The sequence below is a fragment of the Pteronotus mesoamericanus genome, unplaced genomic scaffold (assembly GCF_021234165.1).
Source record: "Pteronotus mesoamericanus isolate MK-2021 breed Mesoamerican mustached bat unplaced genomic scaffold, CSHL_Meso_final scaffold_167, whole genome shotgun sequence".
Lineage (NCBI taxonomy): Eukaryota > Metazoa > Chordata > Mammalia > Chiroptera > Mormoopidae > Pteronotus > Pteronotus mesoamericanus.
In genome coordinates, this window is record NW_026555308.1 from 39,526,417 (window position 1) to 39,551,379 (window position 24,963).

At 41.0% G+C, this 24,963-nt stretch overlaps 1 protein-coding gene across 2 annotated transcripts in view; it reads right to left on the reverse strand.

Moving 5' to 3' along the window:
- The window catches only part of CAMK4 (calcium/calmodulin dependent protein kinase IV), a 210,993-nt gene extending 191,518 nt beyond the window's left edge, over positions 1 to 19,475 (reverse strand). The window contains exon 1 of one of the 2 annotated variants that reach the window (XM_054589977.1): positions 19,194 to 19,475. In XM_054589977.1, coding sequence (XP_054445952.1) covers positions 19,194 to 19,354 — 161 coding nt within the window. In that variant the 5' untranslated portion in view covers positions 19,355 to 19,475. The remainder of the gene's footprint in view (positions 1 to 19,193) is intronic. The other variant, XM_054589979.1, reaches the window with a different exon arrangement.
- Between the last annotated feature and the right edge of the window lie 5,488 nt (positions 19,476 to 24,963).

Below are 24,963 nucleotides of genomic sequence, written 5' to 3' on the forward strand. Positions count from 1 at the left end.
TCTTAATGTGTTACCTTGGCTAGACTACAGTAGCCCATTATTCAGTCAGACACAAGCCTTGACTTGCTGTGAAATATTTTATAGATCTTGTTAACATCCATAATTATAAAATATTAAGTACAGGAAATTATCCTCAATCATACGGGTGGGTTTCATCCAGTCAGTTGAAAGGTCTTAAGAACCCCACTCAGGTTTCCCTGAGAAACAAGAAATTCAGCCTTAAGACTATAGAATCAGGTCCTGTCCAAGAGTTTTCAATCAGACTGCCTGCCTTGTGGATTTCAGGCTGACCAGCCTCCAAATCCCATAAGCCAATTCCTTGGAATAAATAAATTATACATGTGTGTGTACATATGTATGTGTATGTATGTCCACACATATGTATGTGTGTGTATCTCTGGTAGAACTTGGACTGACAAAACATCCCGAGAAACTAACATTTCACATAATTTTCTTTAGGGAACATAATAAGTTCCCACCTTCTACAGAAGTAAAATCTGATTTTCCACAGCATAACTACAATCAGATACCAAGAGCTGCAGGCTGAAACCCCACTAAATTTAGAGATATAATAAATATTGTTGCTGTTGAGCATCTTTCCTACCAGCATCCAACCCACACCCACACACAAGTTGAAATTGCCCAAGTCCTAAAAGTAGACCCTGACTGACATAAAAAACACATTGCAACCTCCTTCCCTGTGTCTCCATGACTTGTTCAGGTATGGTGGTAATATGGCAATACGGGTCTAAACTCATTGATGCGAAGACATCCCCCTGGCCACAATGATTGGTTCAGCTTTTAAATTAAATGAAGATCCCCCCTGTCCTGGATGATGCCAGTTGGTCGCCAACATCAGGACTCAAATTGCTGCATATCTGTGATTGTGAGGGAAGCCGGCCTGAGGACAAAGCCAAAACACCCAGGAGGGCAAAGCTGAAAGAAATGAAGAGTCATACATATGTAGTCGCAGTCAAACCACAAGTAAGACCTGAATAACCTGTGGACTTGTAGCTACTTGAGTCAATAAATCCACTCCAAAATTTAAGGCAATCTGAGCTGAATTTCTTTTGGCGCTTCAATATAAATTTGTTGAATTGCACGGGCATGTCATAGCATCCTAACTAATAAAATGGAACATAGAAAAGGTAAAAACTGGGAACATAAGAACACAGAAAGCCTTGTTGCAGTTACGTGGACTGGGCAGGGCAGCAGAAGAGGGGAAACAAGAAGTTTGCTACATGATTAGGACAACACAAGCTTCGTGCTATTCAACTGTTCTGAGCACATGTAAGACTATGAGTGTGGACGACCTCAAACATCAGGGTCCCTTAAACATCTGTGAAAATTTGATGAAACTATTATCAGTTTTCTCAAAAAAAATGCTTACATCCATACAATTTAGCTTTCAGTCCCAGGATCTCCCTGTAGTTTTCAAATACAGGCCCAGAGGTCTGGGGATCAATGTCAGGGATCCCTGCCCTACATGGTGGCAGGAAGAACTGTCCACGTTGACCGTTTTGATAAATAGATATAAAAGAATAAAACTAAAAACATGATTTAGCTGAATACACGTTATACAAATTACAGTTATTTGTCACACTATTTATTCGTTGGACAGATTAAGTTGCTCCATGATTATGATGTGCATACTCAGTGGAGTTTTGTGGTTTCATTTACATCAGGAAATTCTGCCCACGAATACTCACCATTTCATGGCACACAGAGTATGGCCATCTTGTCACTTGAAAGGTAGTAAGGGAAAATATTTTATCAACCAATTCACAGGCAGCTAAGAGGTTAAGAAGTGAGATCAGAGAATCAACTTGGGGATGGAGGGCGAGTGGGACTTAACTTGTCACTTTTTAATGGAATTCTAAACATAAAAACCAGATTTAAGGGGCCCAAGGAGAACTTTTTTGAGCGGAATAAAATATGGCAGTGCTGACCCATATCAGACAAGGCAGACCAAGAAAGGAAAAAGACATCTGTCATTAACTGTCATTAGTATATGCATTCTTCAACATAGGTTCAGGAATAAGCATGTGAACAAGAGAAATAAGACATTGTTACAATTTTCCATTTTATTGATAATGAAAACTTCTGCCATTTTTATCAACAATAAAAAATATTTTTTATTAGTTAAAGGAGTTTAAAACCTAAGTTGCCAGCCCATCACTATAGTCAGCAAAATTATTGGTGTAAAGAAGAAAAGACAAATATTTATTTACTGGAAATCAGGTACTGGTATCATTCATTACGATTAGGAATAAACACCCAGTATATTCTACTATAAATAACTTCTGGAGCCAATAGTGTCCCCACCTATATGAAAACAGCATGTGCAGGAACCATAAGAATGCCTCCAAGTGGCTTTTCCAGGTTCTAGGTTCTGCTCAATACTGGAGTCATATATTAACCAATCCATCTGCTCAAACATTCCATTTTACTGGTGTCATGAAGAACAAACAAAAGGCAATTTATCCTGTTATATTTTAATAGAGGTAGCCTTTTTAAAGTGGGTAGGGCACTTGCGTATATGACAAGTTTCTTCAATGAGTTGTATAAGAATGAGAATTTCAACCCCCAAATTACTCACAAACAAAAGCAGAATGCACTGTGACACGCATGTTCAGACTCTTAAATGGGATTTTAATAAATGTAGGGACAAAGGTATTTTACAAGGTGAAGGAACAATGTCCAAAATATGAAAGAAGTCAAATGTAAAATATTATCCAAGGTATAATAGTTTTTGTTCCATTTTAGTTTTAAGACTGTATCCTCTGCCAAAAAAAAAAAAATGTAAGCACAACATACACGGTAGAAAATAGTGCAAATTCAAAAATCACAATTTTACACACCTTCTTGGAGATAAATTTTATAATCTGAAATAACCTGGGAAAACTTTAGTGCTTTAGTAGCAGAGCCAGAACTGGTTTAAGTCCAGGTTTCCAGGTTTCTGCAAATGGAACTTGTGAGAAAACAAAGCGTGTCACAGAGTCAAAGTGTAGAAGAACACAATTCTGGCCCCATTTCCACTACTACTGAGCTCTGCAGTGCTGGGAAAGACACGTGCCCTTTCTGTACTTCAGTTTGTTCACATGGTCAATGAAACACTGGACTGGTTGATTTCTAAGGTGCTAGCCACTCTGCATTCCTGAAAATCTACGTCAGGATCTTAAGAATGATGCAGATGTATGCACGTTTTAGTCATGTAGATACAGGCACAAAACACAACCACAATACGTTCAGTGTTTTTACAACTGGAGGACTGACATACAACCAGCCCTGCCCATGTTTTGAACACAGGAAGAGAACCATCATCTGCACCTCTCCTCTCCTCATCTCTAATGCACTCCATGGTCTAAGCACCCGATCCCAGCAACAGCTTCCAAGTTTCTCATTGTCTAGTACATTCCCCGTCGCATGATTTATGGTGGCAGTATACTTTTACAAGAATTGTGGAAAACAACTTACAATGTGCAATCATTTTATGTACATGTAAGAATTTATTAGTGATAAATACCTCACAAATCTTGCTTACAGAAGAACTAAAATATATAGTCACCCTCCATGCTAAGAGTGATTAGACTTAGTGATCCAGTTCCAAAAACTAGACAGAGTAGGAAAAGGGACATTGTAACTGCACAGTGGAGAAACTTAGCAGACACGCCTGTGAGCAAATGATGAAGATTAATATCACCAGTGCTAACATGTGTTATCATATACCTCTGATGATATGATGGGATAAAAGGACACGTCACCTCTGTGGTATTCTTTCTAAAATCTTATAACCCCAGTTAATTATGTCAGAAGCAACAGACAAACCCATTCTACAGGATATCTGGCCAGGATGCCTCAAGACTGTCAAGGTCATGAAAAACAAGAAAAGACTGAAAAACTGCAACATCAAAGAAGGCAGGGAAAACATGACACCTAAATGTAGCGTGGTTGCCTGAGCTGGATCCTGGAAAAGAAAAACATTAATGGAATAGCTGGTAGAATTCAAACACATTTTGGAGTCAGTAGTAAAAAAATAACAATCACTGTTATTCAAATAAAAAAATCTCATGCCCTATGTGCACAGCTTTTTTTGCTTAATACAGCCACACAATTTATCTGTATTAAATCTTTGCCATAATCCCGTGAGAAATGCACTAGCATTTTCATTCAACAGATGAGGAAAGTGAAGCTTGTTTCAGTGTAAAAGAATCACTAACAAAAGACAGCTAACAGGTACCAGAGTTGGAAGGTAGTTTTGCACTACCATAGATATCACTGGAGGTTCTATTAACATCTCTTGCAGTCATTGGCTCATTGTACATGGCCTGCAGCCCTGCTTTGTATTCTCAGCATCAGGCTACAGCCAACACATTTCCAGCATCTTGGAGCCAGAAGACATCTTGAAAGACTGTGATATTCCATCACTTACCATGCCCCCTACACGGAAAGCCGTGCCTGAATTCATACCCCTTACTTGAATGACACTCAGGGAAGGCACGTCCTGAGTCCCCTGGTCTCTATATGTTCCCCCTTTTTCCTAGCCATACCTATCTCATTAACACTTTCCTCAAAGTTTATTAACTTGTTTTCTTAAGTACTATAAAAAAAATCCCTTCATCAGAAGACAGACTAAGACAATTAATAGCAGCTACTAATGAAATGTGTAATGAAACCAGAAGCTAAACTTCACTTTACTATTTAAGTTAGAAAAATAAGGTTAGAAAAATACATTTTTTAGGTATGACTAATAGTGCTACCATTTAAGTATAAGAAGTTTCTCCTAGGTCATATGTTTTTCTTTATCAGTGTACACAGACTACAGACTGCTTTAAAATACTCCTTACTATATGAAGGTGTTTGGGTGTGGGTTTTTTTTCATCTTCAAATGATTTCCAGAATTCTATTCTTTATTTCTGAATCACAGTCAAGTTGCAGCGATTTTGAGCCCGGTTATTTTACTTTACAGTGAAGAATGTATTATCTTGAATAAAATAAGAACTCAAAGCTACAAAATGATTAATATTTTTGAATTCTAACACCATTCTTATAAGCAAAGCAAACTGTAAAAATTATACAGAAAGTCCCATCTACGCTAGTTATTTTAATTTCTCCACCTGTTCTTCTGTCTGCAGATATGGACAACCTAAGGTTATATCACACATTCTTTTTAGAATGTGAAGTTTGAAGAACAGTAGTCAAATATTTACAAATATTAAGATCTTCCTGGACCACCTCATGCTCATGGGAAGTCATGCAGCAAACTTCCATGTCTCTGTTGTGTGTCAGCTACTCATTTACCTGAGAAACACGAGTCTTGTTCTTGAGAATCTGCCATTTACAATATGAAACTGACACCCATTGTCAGAGAAGGCAACCTGGTGCTAAAGACACACTGCACAGGTTAATATACAAATTCAGTAAGACCAAGTCAAGTGTCTGTAACCTGACCCTGAACTAGTCATAAGCATCACAGGCTTTTCAAGGCTGGAAACTGCATATGAAATAAGCAGGTGAAAATATGGCCGGAGACTCAGAAGAATACCAGGTTCTTAGACCTGAGAGAGGTGCCCAAGTGATGGTGTGAGTTGTGCCAGAATGCAGATCCGAATCCTGATGGAAACATATGATACTCAAGATGGGCCAACTTTTATTTTTTAATATCTCAGCTTCCAGTTGGCAACAGAAAAATCCTGCGCCAGCTGCTGAGGAAATAAAGTGCCTGGAGCTGGCAGGCACTGGCGCTTGGAACGCCGACAGGTTTGGATGCACAGTGGAGACCAAGGTGCTTGTGCCTGAAAGGCAGAAGGGTGGGAGGGCAGCGTCACCGCAGAACTGCCCCAGCCCGGGGTGCTGCGAGGCAGCGCTGAGCGAGGCAGCGCTGGGCGAGGCAGCGCTGGGCGAGGGAGCCTTCTGGTGGTTAATTAATTAGAAAGAAAGAAGAGCTACTCAGAGTCAGCTCCAACCATCCCAGATAAAGCGAATGCAGGGGTTTTGCCCCCTAGGAAGTGGGTCCCTGGACCACATTCCTCAACATCTGGTAGAACAAGGGTGGGCATCTGGGAAATGAAAAGCACATCACTGCCTTTAAACTCTACCTGCCACGTTAGCATAGATTAACCCAGGTTAGCTTTTGAAACATAGCAAGCACACTCCAGGGGTTATGACTGAAGTCAGACAGGTATCAAAGTGGGGAGGAAGGGCAAAAGGATGTCTTAGCTCAGGCTGCCATAACAAAATATCAAAGACTGGGTGGCTTAAACAACAGACACTTATTTTCTCAGAGTTCTGGAAGATGGCAGTTCAAGATCAGGGGCCAGCCTGTGTGGGCTCTGGCGAGAGCTCTCTTCCTGGCTCACAGGCCTCTATCTACCTTATGGCTTCTACCTCGCCTGACAGAGAGAGAGAGAACAAGCCTTTTGTGGTCTCCTCCTTAGGATGTGGATCCCATTCTGAGGGCCCTCCTTTGTGACCTCAACCAATCCTAATTCAGTCCCAAAGGCCTATCTCCAAATACCATCATACTGGTGGGGGTAGGCGGTGGGAAGCAGGGCTACCAAATAAGAATGTGTGGGGGACACAAACATTTGAGTCACTAACAAGGGGGAATATAAGGAGAATGGGTGAGATCTTGGCTCTGGCAGGACAAGGGGAACAGGGAGAAATCAGGCTGGGACAGAGAGGTGCTTGTAGGTTGAGGTATAAGTAGATTCAGAAAAGAAGAAGTAGACCTGGGTGGAGAAGGGCCTTCCTTCCCCCTTCAGCCCTGGCTCTGCCCCTCTGCTTCCTGCACACAGCTCTCCTGTCACCATGCTTCCCTGGGCTTTGTTGTCAAAAGAGAGGTGGGGACATACACACTTTCCAGAATGATTATTTTGACAGTGCATAAAAATTATAAACATAAAGTTAATGACCTTACTTGGAAGTTAAGTCAAGAAGTGATTGATTGATTGATTGATTTTGATCAAAGAATTAGAGATCTCAGTGACTGGTTTTTAAATAACATCCCCAAATAAAGACACACACAGGGCAGGCCATCTATGTTCTTACCCCCTTCGCGATCCTCTCCTTAGCTCCTCCCCTCCTGTGGTGAGGCGGGGCGTATGTTACAGGGCTCTGTAGCAGGACAGAGTCACAAACAGGTCACAAGTCAAGCTTTTTAAAAAGAATGATCCTTTCCAAAAACAAAACTAGAAGACTGCGGAGAGCTAGGAAGCAACCCTTCTTGCTAAAACCTGTCCTAGATATGCCAGCATTTGTATGGTCCACTAAAAGAAGTAAAACTGAGCAAATATAACAGTGAGTCCAAGTTTCTAAAAGAGGTGAGGCATTTAAGAAGCACAGTATAAGAATAAAAGTTATTTTTTATGAGAAGAATAAAAATGATTCAAGGATCTTTCCATACACTTACAAAGTCAATGGAGCTTAGAGCCCCCACTTAACTCCAAAAGCTGCTCTGTCCCCCGAACACACAGTAAAGGGCTAAGGTAACCATCCAGCAAGTTCAGCTGGTAGAAAACACAGATGCACAGATGCTTGAGGCCAAAAGAGACCTCAGAGGTAAGTAATTTAACCACAGAAGATCATACTGTTTCCAATCATTCAGAGACGGGGGCCTCTTAAGAGACAGCAGATATGCAAGGGCCCCTTGGGCTCCAAAGGCCTTTCAACTGCAGAGGTCCCACAGGTGCAAGTGGCTCACATACACAACAAATGTGTACTGTGCTCGCTGCATACCAGGCATTGCTCTAGTTGCTGGGGACACAGCGGTGAGCCAAGGGGCAGAGGCTGGGCCCCTAACAGCTTACATTTCAGAGGGCCGCGGGCATGGGAGGAGTAATTTCACAGTGTGTGCTGGTTTAGCAGAGGGCTGGAAGGGAAAATACCTTGAAGAAAGAGAGATCCGAGTCCTTCTTATTGTCCTGCAGCTGTTCACCTAATATTTATTCATTCTCGCACTATTACAAAAAATTTTGTTAGGCACTCATGGGGGGTAGACAGTAGGTTGAAGAACAGACTCTGGAGTAAGATAAAAGACGGGTAAGACGTGGGGATCCTCTGCCCCAGGAGCAGGTGCCCTGGTGGTGAAGACCACAAAGCATTGACCTGTAAGACAATAAATACATGAAATGATATGAGAGCAGGGAGGTGGGAGAAACCTTCTGCCTGCAGTGTAAGATGACTACCCTGTAAGAATGAGGACAGGGCATTTCAGGCCAAAAGAACTTCATGCACAACACCATAGAGATATGAAGATCCATGGGGGTCCCTGGGGCCAAGGCAGGTACCGTGGAAAGATAACAAGCACTGGAGCCTGACAGACCAGGACCTGAACCCCAGCTCCACTCCCCGTTCCTTCAGTGTGAGCTTGACAAGCTGCTTGACCATTCTGACCCTCAAGCTCCTCCTCTGAAAAAATGGTGCTTATGATGACTGGCCACCTTGTTATATTATTGAACTAATTTTCAGTACACGCAAGACAGTAAAACCACTACACCAAGCTTCTAGTGAATACCACATGCTTGCAATTAGAAGTCGTGGGCAATGGGCTTGGCAGACAGGTCGGGGACAGACTGCTAAAAGGGCCATGTAAACTGGATTTAGTATTCCCCCTACAGAAACCCGATTTGAAATCGTTAGCCCCTACCTCCCATTTTGTACCCTGTCTGGGGAATATTAAGCTTACGTGCTGGCTCTAGTGGTCGTAGAACCGTAGGGAGGATATACTACCATGATCTTCATTTTACATACAAATGAGTCTGAGTGAAGTTCAATGTTATGCCCAAAGGGATACAGTCATCAGGTAGCACTTTTATCTTGCCTGTTTTCCTGCCAGCGTCCTCTACCATCTCACGCAGTTCCTGTCTTAGCCCCTGCCTTGCTAATTCATTAGTCTTCCTTTACACCCACCAACTCAACTGTCCAGAATGGCCTGCTTGCTGTCCCAGCCTTGAAGCCATTCTGAGTTGCTGGCAGCCTTGCCCACCTCTCCCCTTGGGCTGGTGCTACCTGAGGATCACTACCCTCCACTACCAGGCAGCTCAAGCCAGCATTGGTGCTCTGCTGCCCCCTCCTGGTCTAGGCTAGAACCTCCACTGCTCCTCAGGGCCTCAGCTCAGTCCTGATGTTCCATTTCCTCAGGATCTTAAGACATAAAAAAACTGTATTGGTTTGCTATGGATTATCCTGATAATTTCCTCAGGTTTCTATTTCATTAACATGTCATACACACACATGAAAATTTCTGTTTCTTATGTTTTTAGTTTGCTTCTAGTTACAGGTTACACTCAGGAGAGCTTTTCAAGAGTTTACCTCATTAAACATTTTTATTAGCTTAAATCTTCATGTTGAGGGAGAAAATAGAGGAAGGACCCAGTGTCCTATGGAAGCCACTAAAAATGTTTCCATTTACACAAGAAATTATCAGAGGCCTACAATGACTGGATACTCTAGGCCAGGCTGACTTATTGAATTATATATTTTGAATTTAGTCACACTTAATAATAGTCTTGTCCAAATGGGAAACTTTCAATACATGCATATATATGCATATATATGTATATATAAGTACATACATATAAATATATATATTTGAGATACACTTATATTTAAAATACATATATATAGATAGATACACACTTGAATGAATAGACAGCAATATACCTACTTGGACTGAAAAGTTGTCACAACTAAAGAATGACATTGTACATCTGTTAAGAGTCCCAAATGGACAGTTCATACTTCCTAAAGTAAAGCAGTCTCTCACTACCTGTCTCTTCAAGACAGTACAAGTAAGTCAGGCCAAGATAAAAAGTGTAATAAAGGGTACAAGACAAGCAAAGGTCCCTATTAAACAGTCCATAAGGACTGACAATAGGAAGAAATCATTCAAATAGTGCATTGGAGGTAACAGTAAATGTGTGAACACGATTACAGATCTGCTATCCCCAACTCATCTTCCAGTTTGTAATATTCATCAAGTCCTGTCTATAATGATGACATAAATGAAAGTGCACTTTCAACAAGGACTGCTACCACAAACTGAGAGAGAGAACAGCTAATATCACATCACGTCCATTACCTTTTTTAGCAGACCATTCCAATTAGAGGGTTATTCAAGTCTAGCCTTTTTTAAAAATTTTATAAGAAATATTTTTGCACCAGATTAATTTTTCAACCAATCACCCTGAAACATGACTTAAGGAGCAATTAAGTAATGACAAAGCCTTAGTTAACAGGGATAAACTCAGCACCCTGGCACTAATGCCCACCACTCTCGGAGCACGGCTCTCCAGACACTGCAGGCAAGCGCAGTCACCTGGCAAAGACAGCAGTTGGAAAAACTTACCATGAATAAATTAGATATATTAAAATTGAGGTTCTTGCAAAATAATATGAAATTTGGGTTCAACAACAGAGAAAAATAAAATTTACTTGACTCTCTGTTTGACGAGCAAGCTGTATTCCTTATCTCTTTTTTTGTTTTGTTTTGTGACTTTTTCGGTTACAATGGCAGTAAGTTCTTATCAAAACCTTTCATCGGGTAGTCTTAAAATGCATAACAAGTGCACATATGTACCCACTTCCCCTTTCTGCACAAAGACACACCTTGCAATGTGATTTCTTTTTCGTTTGCATTTTGATCTATATATCTGCATTTAAATCACTTTCATAAAGTAGAATGGTATTAAATATAAGTAAAGAAGCTTATTCAGCATCTATTTATAAATACCATTCTTTCATGTAATAATTATCCAACAAGATGTTTTGAGCACACGCTCCTCCTGTTATATACTTACGTACCTATAAATGCTATACATGCACTACTGAATCAATATGTGGTGTGCTTTTTTTAAATATCCAAAAACAATAATTAAAAGCAAAAGTTAGGAAAAAAAGGTTCTCTAATACTTTCCTGTAGCATCCCACTCTATTATATACACACTGTATGTGGACATCCCATTTCAGAAACCTCTGCTTTAGTCAAAATGTAAATGAGCAGTTTAGCACTAAAGTATATTCCAAACAGAAAAGAATTATGGTATTTTTTTCTCAAGAGACTGCTTATTTAAAGAGAGTCCCAATTTAAAGGCTAACTAGTCTATCTAAAATGTATGCACGGCATATAGAAAAATTGCTCAATGTGTAGTAATAATAGTAACAGAAAAATTAAACACCAATAGAGACAAATCTTTTATCAATAGTTTATTTAGCATATTATTTTGTAATTAACTGTCACTTCAAATATAATAGAAAAATGATCAACTTGAAACCTATTTAATTATTATATGCAAAATAAATTACTCTTCAGTAAATAGTCTTTGGATATGAATGCTGATCATGGTATGTAAATTTAACTTAAACACACTTCTTATAAATCTTCATTTTCAAAAACATGTCAATGAATAGATCTAGCTAACATGCTACATAGGTAAGAGCTGTAACTGTTACAGTTTCAATAGATATAGAAAAAGGATGAGTAAGCAGACATTTAAAGGTTGTGCCCACCTTAAAAACTAGTATCAGGTTGACATTTCAAAGTATAAGGGAGATGCAAGACAGTTCCTTGAATAAATGAAGTCTTGATATCATTTTAACCTGAAATTCTCACATAATTGAAGAGGAATAGAATTTTAGCTCCATTGACCTAGGTCAGGGTTTGGCTAAGGGCTACGTGGTTTTGTGTAGTCTGCAAACTAAGGGTAGTTTTTACAGTGTTGAATGCGTTTTTCAAAAATTAAAAGAAGAATCAATAGAAAAAAAGAAAAATATGTATTACTTTGTGATATAAAAATTATGTGAAATTCAAACTTCATTGTCATGAAGTTTCACTGGAACACAACCATGTGCATTTGTTTCTGTGTCATCCATGGCTGTTTGCACTGGACCATCACAGACAACATGTGGCCCACAGAGTCTGAAATGTTAGCTGTCTGTCACGTCACTAGCTCTTTACCAGCAGTAGGTAACTGACATCAGTTCCCTCACTCCCACGCTTCCCCTTTCTGTGGGAGGGCTTTCTTTTCCTTTTCTTTTCTTTTTTCTTTTCTTTTCTTTCTTTTCTTTTCTTCTTTCCTCCCTCCCTCCCTTCTTTCCTTCAACAAACACAGTGAGTGCTCCCTTTCCCACCCCTCTGGTTTATGGGTAACTGGCAAGTTCTGAGTCCCACAACTTTAGCCCAAGATGCAGCTGCTTCCTGTAGCCACCTTTCTTCCCCTAATGGTTCATTCTTTTGCCTTTAGTTGATATAGATACAATCTTTTTTTTCTACATGTTATCTTTGGTCTGACATCAACTTATTCTCCCAACCTTATCTGACATGATAATGTTCATGTTTTGTAAACTTTGCAAAATAAAATGTGTAACCTGCATTTTTCTGCCAGTTTTTGCCTTTTCTCAGAATGTACTTTTCACCTGATACACCTGGTACACTCAGAATGTACCCTTCATCGAAGCTCTACCTGTTAAAGTTCTGCTAAATTTCAAGGTCCACCCTTTCCAAAAAGACACTTCAATCTTCCCAACTGGAACTATCATGATGTCATGAAGTGGTTCTACTATCTGTCTCATATTAATATTTATTTATTTATGTATCTAATATTAAAATGATCATTGACAGATAAACTACACATTTGGAGGCCAAATGGTTTTGCACACAACATATTTATTCATATTCTAGCTCTGTGCCCCACCGCACACACACACACTACCAACATATATTGCCTAGTTCATAGTTATTCAAAAGGTCAGGTCTGTAACAGGGCTTTTAGGTGGTACAATGGCATGGAATTAAAGAACAAGGAATGAAAAAAATAAGAAGATCACCCTCTTTTCAGTGGTTCTGATTATATCAGGAAGAAAACCTCAATTTGTGCTACTGTGGTTTTAACCCTGCTAATCTTTGATAATCTCCCTTTTTAACAAAGACAGAACAATCCTCAGGCTTGGAGCCTTTTGCAGATATTTCTAGCTACAATTTAACAACAAAAAAAAAAGCTTTGTTTTTATTGCAATTAATTTTTACAATTTGCTTTTATAAATATTTGTGGCATGAATACTAGTTTTCAATTTAATAAAAATAAGTACTCTTGGTAAGTAAATTTAGGTTAACAAAAATGAGGTAATTTAAACAAATATATTAAATAAATTATAGAACAGGTGGTATGCACATATAACAGAAATCTTAATGGTATTACATAGAAATGGGACAAACATGGTTATAACAGATACTCAATAAAGTCAAATAATTTTAATCCATTAATCTCTCTGTTGTTAACCATCTACATAACCAAAAGGAAATCATGTAAACACTTCTGAGACAGTGGTTCTCAACAGGAAGGCGGGGAGGAGTGGGAGACATCTGACAATGTCTAGAGACATTTTTGGTTGTCACGACGTGGGAGTGGGGGAGGAGGGCTGCTGCTGGATCTCGTGGGCGGGGGCTGGGGACACTGCTAAGCATCCTACAGGGCACAGGACAGCCCTACAAAAAAGTAGTATCTGGCCCCAAATGTTTGTGGTGCCAAGCTGGAGAAACCCTGCTCTAAGAGAAAAGAGAAAGCACAACACAAACTACTCTTAGCCCATTGGTCAGCTCTGCTCTGGTCCTTATTTGATCTTTGTAACTGATAAGACTACAGAGGAAACCATCCCCAGCACTCCCGGGCTCTCACTGTTTTGACACACAACCACTGCTCTCCATTAGGATCAGAATTTTTTTAAAAAACGGGCTGTATTGAAGAGTCCGTGTCCTTTATGAGCTAATACTATACTACCAATATTTAAATCTAACTTCTTAATTAACCCATTGTAGTTATGAAATTTTCAGATGATCCTGCACTCTCAAATAGGGATAAAATAATTAAAGATTAATATATTTTGAGCAAAACTGTGATTCTAGCTGGTATTGATTTCATATAAAATTATTGTTCAGGCTGAATTATATGGTTCGACCCAATTAAATATATTTTACATAATAAACCTGACCTTGAAATATTAAAAATTCAATTTTTTATTAGATATGTTAGCTTTCCCAAAAGGGAGTCTAAGGAGATCTAAAGAGAACTACTTTTTAAGCTAGTTCCCTCCCCACCACAAAAAAGAATAAAATCATTAACATGAAAAAAACAACTAGTAGTTGAAACAGTTTACTTGACTATCACTCAATATTTTATTCTCAAATGTCTTACTGCAAGCAAATAATCCCCACATCTATGTCTGAGGGTAAACTGTTTACAAGAAAGTTCTTTGAAGCTATTGTGTGGTTAGTGCTTTCTTTCTCTTTCTCTTTTTTTTTTTCCCCAAGTAAAGTTCTTTAGAACTGTTTAGAAGCAGATGGCACCTGTCTTTTTTTTCTTAAATTAGTAGTTATTTTTACCTTTGCAACAGTATTTAAATATGAAAACACAGTGTGCTCCTCAAGTAATAATTTTATCACAGTCTTCACTTGATGCTGAGGTTCTTTACAATGAATGTATTTCCAAATTTAGCAGCAAGTAACATGTATTAACTTGAGTTGTTGGTACAGGTGAGAGGCCTTTCATGCCTTTAAGTTCAAGTTGATTTAACTCCTAATTCTGACACGCCTGTGGTAAAATGATAGTAAAGGTGAAACTGAATCCCTTTCATTTCAGAGACACAAAGCACTTTGCCAACAGAAAGGCGGCATTATTTTCAACACCTGCAAGCTACAGAGGTGGCAGTTACCAATTCCCCTGCTGTGAAGAAAGGAAACTAACTGCTGAATGAGATTAGGGTCATGGCCCCACAAGTTTTAGGGGCGAAAAAAACAGGTCACAGGATTTCCCTTTCCTGGGGTCCCTAGGACTGAGTTCATCTCATCAGGGCCAACAGAGACCACATTGCAAAGGAGAGAAAGGGAGAATGCCTACTGTGCCTGGTCCATTTGGTTCTCATTCATCCACTCTCTCAATCATTTGTTGAACACCTGATGAATATGGTGCTGTGCTGAACAATGGGGAGGGAACCAACGCCACAGACTGCCTTCCGGGAGCTTCCGGTCAGTGTTCTTGCAAAAAGCCAGTGCAGCCCCAGTTTCTAGTCTCCCACTTGCAATCCCGCCTTGCTCCTGAGTCAACAGCCTAAGAACTGGATGCACAGTGAAGAAGAGCAGGACCAGACATTTGTATTTTTAATTCAAATTAAAAATTAGACAAAAAGAAAAACACACCATGCTCCAAAGTGCGTAGATACTAAGTGCAGTGTGGGTGGCAGGAGATCGGTAGCCAGCAGTACGTACCCGGGATAGGCTGTGAGGCCCTAAAAGACAATGTGGGGGCGGGGGCGGGGGCGGGGGCGGGGGCGGGGGGACAACCACGGGCACGTGGAGTCCCAGCTAAGGGAAAAAGGAAAGGGAAAAGAGAGGCTCGGATTCCTCCGCAGCCAGGAACACTGATTGGAGCCCTTCTGTTGGAAAATGCACACTTTTCATTTTTCTTTACAGGAGGCATTTGCTGGCCATTACCGGAGGCCAGAGTTCTGTGTTACCATGTGGACACAACACTGCTCAGGCTCCCGAATTCCCCGCTATGCAGTGAAAGTGTCCTGGCCCAGCCCCCTGCCCCTCAGCCACTCCAGAGCACAGTGTACCCCGCAGACACTGTGGACACACCAGAGTTTTTTGAAAATGTTTGAAAGGAAAAACCCAGTAATAACTGGAAGGCAAAGGTAAGAGAACTTTCCTCTACAGAAACTGTGGAAATGGAGACCACGCGATGCTACTAACTGGTCTGCAGGACATTTTTCCAAAGGACTCAGCCTCATGTCTTAATGTGGTTTACACTGACTGAAGGCCTAAAACAGCACTTTTCAAATTGAGTCACAACCCATTCGGGGGATGTGAGATCACATGGATTTGACTGTTTGTTTGTTTTTTAAATGAAACTGAATAAAACCATGCAGCATAAAATAGGAAATATTAGAGTCCATTGCTGGTAATAATAAGCATCATTTTATGAAATTTGTTTCCATTTGATACATACCTATTTCTCACTATCTAAATCTATCTGGTTCCTAAGCAATAATATATAAAGCAAGAGGTCCTATATGATATGCTTCATTGGGATTGCCAAAAATGTATTTTTCTTAATTGCAGATCAGATTGTGGGGGAGGTAGGGGTCTAAAGTTACTCACTTAAAGAAACTATAGTTAAGTGGGATGGAAATTTTTTTAAAAATTGACTCCATAATAACTTAACACTTCCTCTGTCACCCTAATTATCTTTTATTTGGTTTCCTTGAATTTGCATGTGTGTTTGTGTATATGAAAACATCTAGTTTTATTACAAACATTTTTTTCAATTCTGCAAAACAGACAGGAACAAAAAGTGCAAAAGAACTGAAAACAAGACACAGGTTTGGAGGCAGAGGGCCAAATACCCATCACAGAGCAGGGCTCGCCCAACTCTGCCCTCCTTGTGCCAAACCTCTGGACAGAGTCTGCACCAGATGAGGCTCCCTTCTCCCTTGGCAAAGCTATGAAAATGCCAATTTCTTAAATCACTGGGCAAAGGACCAACGGCTCTCTAGGATATGGAGCCCTGAATAGGATCATGGCCAGCTCATATTTTTAAGTAGAAATGAATTTGTTGATGTATCATAATTTTTGTGAACTTTTTGACAAACTCTAAAATGAAGCAGTATTTTTAAATATCAGTTTTGAATAATTTAACCAGTTGGCCTGATACTCTGAAACAATCCTCTTCACCCCCCGCCCCAGGCCCCTCACTCCTCAGACCCCACCCTGGGGGATGAGGGAAAGCTATCACATCTGTCCTGGTCTAAATGGCTCCATGTAGATCATTGGGACCATCACCATCCAGGGGCTTCAAGTAGTTAGAGGCTTGGGAACTTAGCCCCTCGAATTTCCAAACACATCCTCAGGGCGTGTTGCCCTAATGGTTTCATGTCCAGACTTGAATTCAGGAGCCACTAGCTTACAACCAGATAATTATAATAGAAGAAGTCACTTAATCTAGTGGGGATTGACTATACCCTGGAACTAACCACACTCACACCACATGACATCTGGGGCATTGTGCTCTTAGCATCTTAATGATGACTGTGTTACTAATGAAATAAACGTTTCAGCCTTAGAGTCAGGCAGATTTGGCCCAAGACAGAGTAAAGAGAGTAAAGACTTAAAAACAGCTGTTTCAACTTTACCGCTGGTGTAGGAAGAGGACTTTCGTCACTTGGTCAATGCCTAGGATTATAATTGTGTTGCATTCTCTGGTTTTTTAGAATCTTAGTAAGCCTACGCAGTACACATGACTGCCAAAACCAGCAAAATTAAGAATTTTTAGTTTTCCTAAAAATATTTTAATGTGATTTTTCAAGGTATTCAAACAACTAGATAGCAGAGCGAAAGTCTTAGAAATATATAATTTATGTACTCTGTCCTCCAAAATGTATTGCAAAATATAACACCAAGCTTTTTAAAAATATAACTTCAAATTCCTTAGTTTTCCCTATGAATTCTACCATCTAAGTGTACAACTGTCAGGGTTTTTTTTTCCAATCATTTTCCCATTCCTCAAATTAAGTAAATCTTTTGAGTTTCCTGATGGCGAAGCTTATTCATGAAGGTTAACACGCTGATGATAAGCCTGAGTCAATTAGAGACATTTGGGGTAAACACTACCAAGAAAGCAGTTAGATTTGGTGGTGGGACAGTCCCGGTAGCACCACCAGGCACTTCCTCTACTAGGTGGCAGTTTCTAAAACACCAAGTAAACAATTTTAAGTAGATTATGTCTTTAATCAGGAGTTTGCTCCACTGGTAGCTCATTATACAGTTATAGTAGGTTTCCAGCCTAGGAAGCAGACATTGCACTTTCAACTTGCTAGTGAATGCATACAATAGCAAATCTTGAACATTGAAAAAATTGATCAAATCAGGACATTTATGCATACATTGTTCAATGCTCAACTATTGGAAACATTTTTAAACATCAATGAACTACTAAATTTTCATCCAGTTCTGCATTTCTTATACACCTCTGTAGTCCATGAGTCATTAATAGTAGTGACAAATTGGGGGACGAGGGTGACCTTTACACCTTCCCACTAAGTACCAACATCCAGAATCCTGCACTGTGGTCTCTGATGGCATAAAAAAGAAATGAGCTCTTAGCTAAACTCTTTACAGCAAAAAGGAGAATGAAAAATGAAATTGCAAAGAAACATTAAGTATGGAAGCTTCAACTTGTCAACAGTTGAAATTACATCTTCAGATTCCCTACCATAAAGGGCCTGGATCTAAACTGAGTGTATAAAGAAGTCGACTTTGCTATGGAAAAGGGAGAAAAGAAAGGAAGGGGGGAAAATAATTTCCATTGGATAGAAATATGAGAACATATGGCATCATTCACATGGCAGAACTCCTACCTGTTTGGATCTTCAGAGGAGGAATGATGGACATTCCTGCAACCCCAGGGAGGTGGCTTTTGCATACATATTTAAATAAATCACTCCAGTACATGAGAGAAGAGCAGCAGAACTCTTCTAATTACCACTGCCTGGCCCCCAAGTGCTGCTTTTTCTTTAAAGCCACGCTAGTGCATTATTCTCCCATCAACTCTTTTAAATGATTCATTCCCCGCCCCCCCCTTCACTCGGCGCAGACTTTGCAGGAAAGCTAGTATTTGAGTTTAATTTCTAGTGCCACTTGCTTTGCAGAGCTTGCTGAGAGGAAGGAGGAAAAATCTAATTTAATAATTCTGTCATGATTTGGAGGGGAACCCTACGCCGCCACCCCCAAAATAACTAGACAAACAGGACCCTCTGGTAAGCTATAATTTTGAGCAAAAACACCAATTGGGAAAGCAGGGCCCACGTGCAGTGGGAGCTGTCACCCAAGGGAAGTGGCAGCCGGCGAGGAGGAGGGAGTGTGGGAGAGAGTAGGGCTGCTGCTCGCAGCTGCACCGGCCTGAGCGCTCAGGGGAAGACCTGACTCCCGCTGTAATGGTGCTTACTTCTCTGCTGGACACTAGACACGGGGAAATGGAAGGGCAGGGAGGCCGGCTGCCGCATCCCCGGGAGCTGTCACTGCGAAAGCGACAACCCCAGTGCGCGCCGCGGGCTTCCCCAGAAGCCTGAGCCCGCGCGCAGGGCGCCGGGCGCCACCAGGTCCGGGCGCCCCACGCGCGCCCAGCCCGCCGCCCCTGCCTTACCGTCCCAGCTCCGACTCCACCTCGAAGAAATCGCTCAGAGCGTCCCTGTTGGAGCCGTCGATCCAGTAATCCGGGACGAGGCTCCCGGCCCCCGGGGCCACACTGGCGGTGACCGAAGAGCAGGACGAGGCCGAGCACGAGGGCACCGTGACTTTGAGCATCTTCGCGGCGGGACTCCGGAAGCCGCCGCCGCGGTCGCCGCTGCTGCCGGAGCGAGAAGCCCCGCCGCTCTGGCCGTCGCCTGAGAACGCAGGAGCGAGAGGTGGTGTCCTTCACCCACACGCACACGCCCACCGCCGCCGCCTCACCGCGCGCCCTCGGCTGCTGGGGCTGCGGCTTCCTTTCCGCACGCTCGGGAGGGAGGGTGGGTGGGCGGGCGGAGAAGGGGGCGAGGAACTGGGAGAGGGTGTGGAGGGTGAGCCCCAGTCGCCGCCCGCAAAGAGAGGAAAGGCGGAGGGACTGCGAAGGGGAGATATTCCCTGCCCCCTCTCTCCGTACCTCCCCACCTCCCCTCCGCCCTCCACCAAGCCTTTCCAGCCCCCCTCCCTTCCTTCCTTTCTCCCTCTCCGGCAGTGGCTGCGGCGGTGCCGGCTAGGGCGGCTCCGGATGCAGGAGCTCGAGGAAGCACAAGGACCGGAGCATCATCCCACGCGCCCTCCTGCGGGAGCAGGGCGCCGGGAAAGGACCACGCGCAGTGGGACGCTCGCTCCGGGAGTGCCGGGTGGCCCAGCAGGATGCTGAGAAAGGGACCTGGCTGTTGGCGCAACTCATCGCTCCTTGAGCGTGCCTGGGTGGCCAGCCCCTCCCACCCACCACCAGCTAACCAGCCATCTCTTGCTCGTCCCCCTATCAATGCTTGTATTAGTGGCCTGTGTCCACGCTGACCTGACTCACCTTTGAGTGAAGTCTTCTGCTGGAATAGATTCTGTGGTGGTGCTGCTGCTGCTGGCACTGCCTCCTTTGGCACTGTTGAGGCTCTTTGAAAGGCAGGTACTTGCTCTGTCTCCTTCACTCCCGGGCTCTGAAGGCTAGCCACAGAAGTGACCCAGAGAATTACAGGTCTGAAAGGGCCCTATGGAAGCCACCTGGTCCAGCCCTGCGCCGTAAGGCAAGACTTCTCATCATTCATTCAGAGAAGACTGCTACATTTTAAAGCTCTGTCCTCTTCCCAGAAGATGTGTCCCATCGCAGGCATTCTAAAGTCTGTTCATCAACCTTCAGGCTATTATTCCAAGTATTGGTTAAATATATATCATTTATAGTTCTACCCTTGAACCTTTTCTTTTCAGATTTCAGCAGAGGTGAACAGCAATTAGTCATTATGTTCTGCAATAAATCTTTATCACGTCACAGCTCATTTCTAGCTAAAATAACTATAGGCCCTTTATTTAATCTTACTTCACAGGTGTTACTTTCAGTCTTTTTTTTTTTTCCTGACTTTCCTCCAACATGTATTAAACTCTTCTCAGTGTGCCTCCACTCCTAATGACACCAGTAAACAAGTTCCAATATTTTTTCTCTCATCTATTGATTTCTTGCTTACACATGGAGCTTTCACGCTATGTTGGTGAACTACCAACAAAAACAATTTAACAAACTAGTGATAAAAATGTAATCCTCAGCTGATTGGAAATACAAAGAAATACAAAAACTATTCCACAACGAGTAATTTAATGATGATGAGCACATGCTCAATTCACAAATGACCTAACAAACAGTAAGTATACATAGATCACAAAAATTCAGTTAAATACTGTATTATTTGGTGAAAGACTGAAAATGCTCACACACCAAGGTACTTTTCAGAAAATGAATCCACTAATCTTCATGTTAGAAAACCAAGCTAAGCTAAGCAGAGCAAGCTAAGAAAGCACTTGATAACAAATTCCAGTTCCCACTGAGCTTCCCATGGCTTACACTGGCCAGGGGGGCCATGGGCAAGAAGCGTGGCTAGGCCATTTTTGTTTACACCTCTTTGAGGTTAGACTTGAAGTGGCAGCTCTACATGTAGGTACTTGTCTATTAGCAATTCTTTTACAACATGAGTCCAAAGTAAGCATATTATATTGGAAGATGCGGTAAGCCTTGTTTTTTTCCTGCTGTTTTAAGGAACAATAGTTAGAAAAACACCATTTCATAGTATGGGGTGATTGCAAAGCTATTATTTACTTTCAACATTAGTTTAGTCATTTGACACGAATGCTTTATAAAAGTGCTATTAACTGAAGTTTTAAAAGAGAGTATTTGGTTTAATGAATGCAGTTTGTTTTTATTTAAACATATAAAATGAAAATAAACTTTATTTTAAAACAGACGGGACAGTTATTAAGTCTTGGCAATTTATCTTCACTTCTTCTGAAATATTATCTAAACTGACCAGAAAAGGGAAAAAGGAGAAAGGGAGAAATAATATCAACTAAATCTTAGAATCTAGGAACAGATGGACAAATGGTAACTGACTTAGGAGACTGGAAAAAGACAATGAGAAGAAATCTAATTCTTACCATAGAATTCCAGAAATGCTCAGGAATTAGAGTACCAGATCCTTCTAACAGGGAGCAGAGAATAAGACAGTAGTTGAACATTTTTATAGGAAGCTCTTAGGCCACTACATTTTTTCTACCATTCACAGCAAAAAGCACTCTATCCAAACTCTTGAAAAAGAGAGTAGATTTGATTTTTGGAAATGTGGAACAAAAAATGATGTCTTAGATCACAAGGTATAGCTGATACCATATTGAAAACAGGGGAATTCATGAAACTCTATGTAATAAATCACGAGATGCCCAGGTCCATTAGACCCGCAGAATGCTGAAAAATACACTTGTGCCTATCACAGCCCTAGCCATACAGGAAATTGCGGGTGGGCGGGCGTTGGCGGGGGCGATTAATCACTGAGAAAACCAACCAACTCAAAAGGAGAGGGACCTATGGATACTAACTATTTGTTGTACCCTCCAACAAAACATTCTGATTTTTGTCAACATATTTCAGCAAAGACCATCATTGAACAGGCTTAGGGGCCCATTCCTAATAAGCTATTTTGTTTCTCACTTAAACATGAATGGACAAGATTACAGTCTGGTATGACAGAGTAGCTGGTGTGATTAACCCTCCTGCATATAACAATTATAATCGCTGGACCATGTATAAATACAGTTATTTAAATATTCATAAGAACCACCAAAATCAGAAAACTGCAAATTACATAATTCATGAAAGAAAGGAACTCTTCTGAATAAAATGCACGTATGTTTATTTGGCTTTCCCTTTGAGGGCTCTACAGGCGCTACAACACTTAGTAGCTTGAGGTGTCAAAAAACAGAATTCAGGACTGACAGAGAGGCTAGAAATAGAGGAGGAAATTCCAAAATGAAAGGACTACAATGGAAGAATCCAAATATCTATATATAAACTGTGCTCAAATACTAAGATCACTTTGGAAGCTAACGGCAAAGAACTAGAAAAGAAAAAATTTATACTTTACTATTCAGCAATAAAAAGAATAAATTACTAATATGCACAGATATATGGGTAAGTCTCAAAAACATTGAGCTAGATAAAAGAAGTCAGAGCTAAAAAAGAGTGTGTATTGTGTGATTCCACTTATTAAAATTCTGGAAAAACTGAAGGTAGAACAACCTACATGGAGATAAATCTGGGTGCTATTTAAGAACACTAAAGTTTCTGAAAAGAGTAACAATGTTACCTATAAATAATAGAATTTCATCACACTTCTCATTAATAACACTGGATTCTGGAGCAATCATTTCAAAGTTCAACAACAACAACAAATTGATTTTGAACTTATGTCCAAGCTAACTAGCCTTCCAAGTGAAGCAAAATAACAGACATTTTCAAAAAATCAAGGGCTCAGAAAATTTGTCACCCATTTATCTTCTCAAAAAAAATCACTATAGGATGAACTGTAATAAAATCAAGTATGTGTAAGAAGGTGAGTGACAGAATACAAGAAAGTGCTAAAGTGAAAAAAACTAAAGTTTTAAAGACTATTAGTGCCCAATACAATAATGTGAATTTGTATAATGTATTAGTCTAGAAGTCTAGAGGCAGCAAAGGAGACAGGTTAGGGCAGAAACATAAAATACACTACAAATCCCATGCCTTCGAGCCAAAGATTAAATATGGACATTGATAGAAAGTTGTACTGTTAACATAAATTCAAAATGTAAGGATAAAAATGATAAGAATAAAAAGTGTTTATAGCTTTCAAACAAGTTGCGGAGAGAAAACAAGACAAAGAAAATTTGCTAGACAAAAGGCGGAGGGGTAAAAACGAAACAAAACATTATAAAATATTTAAAATGACAGTGGTGCACTCCCAAGAATGCCTCACTCAAAGTTAGCCCCCTCCCTGGGAGCTGTTTGTACCCAGTTACTCATCCTAGACTCCTTGCCTCAGTTCTCAACAACTCTGAAGGCGCAGTCCATCTCCAGAGTTCTCTGTGGGATCGCCTGAGACCTCTGGGACAAACGTATCACAGTTTGACCCCTCATCTGCTCAACTCTTCCCTTACTCCCTGTTGTTCCTGATTGTCCCCCAATAAACTTTGCGCATGTATATGTATTTCTTCTCTATCTCAGTGAATGTTTCTAAGGGGACTTGATTTTAAATATTTAGTGCCAAGTGGTCCAAGGAAGCAGACTTTAAGGATGGAATTTTGGAGCCGAATCACTCACCGGCTGCCTAACAATGAAGATCTCATTATTGTCTGTGAGTGAAGCATGGTAGCTCCTGGCATACATGGCAACATATTCTGATTATGTGTTGTTGCCTAATGAATAATTCCAAAGCACTGTGGCTTAAAATAACTATTTCATTGTTGCTCATGGTTCTGTGGGCTCAGTTGGGCAGTCTCCAGCTTCAATGAGGCTGAGGTTAACAGTCATCTAGGAGCTTGATTGGGCTTATTCACATGGTTGGAAGCTGATAATGTCTTCAACTGTGAGATCACCTGGACTGGCAACCAAGTGCCTACATGTGGGTTTTTCAGAGCATTGCAGCTGTGATCCAAAAGGGAACATCCCAAGAACAAGAGTTCCAAAGGAGAGGATGTCGAAAGTGCATCAATTAAGGGCTAGATAGAGCAGCATCGCTTATACCATTGTATTATATTATCTAAGTGATCATAAGCATCATAAGCATAGGCCATATTCAAGGGGAGAGGAAGTAGTATGTGTGACATACATAAGGAGGATGCGGTGAACTTGCAGCCATCTTGGGAGTCTAGCTACTGAACAGCATAAGTGTTAAAGTTTCACTAGAGGTGAACTAAAGTGGAAGGAAAAGCACTGATGGGTACAATGTCTCAAATCTTTGAAAAGTTGAGGGAAAGTCATAATTATAAGGATAATGGAATGAGATGGATTTTGTTGAGTGCAACCAGGCATTGGAGTAAGAACATAAAAGGCCAAGGATAATGAATCACCAATTTAAGGCAAAGTGAGAAAGCTAGATGGCCTTTGGCGGCTTTTGAAGAGACCTGCGTCCCCTGCAGGAGGACAACAAAAAGAGTTGTGAATCAGGTACAAGCCTTAATTATAAAGGCAGTTAATTGCAGAAAAAACTGAATTCTCAGTCCTGGAATGTCAGTTATACCAAGGTCAGAGCCTTTATCGGAAGGAGCAGGATGCTGAGTCTTGGGATGAAACCATCTTGGTTGATGCACTGGAGAAAGTGGAAACCCCAGATTTCCCCGAACCATCTGCACCTGTAGAAGTGACCCACCTCTCCCTATTCGAGGCTGTT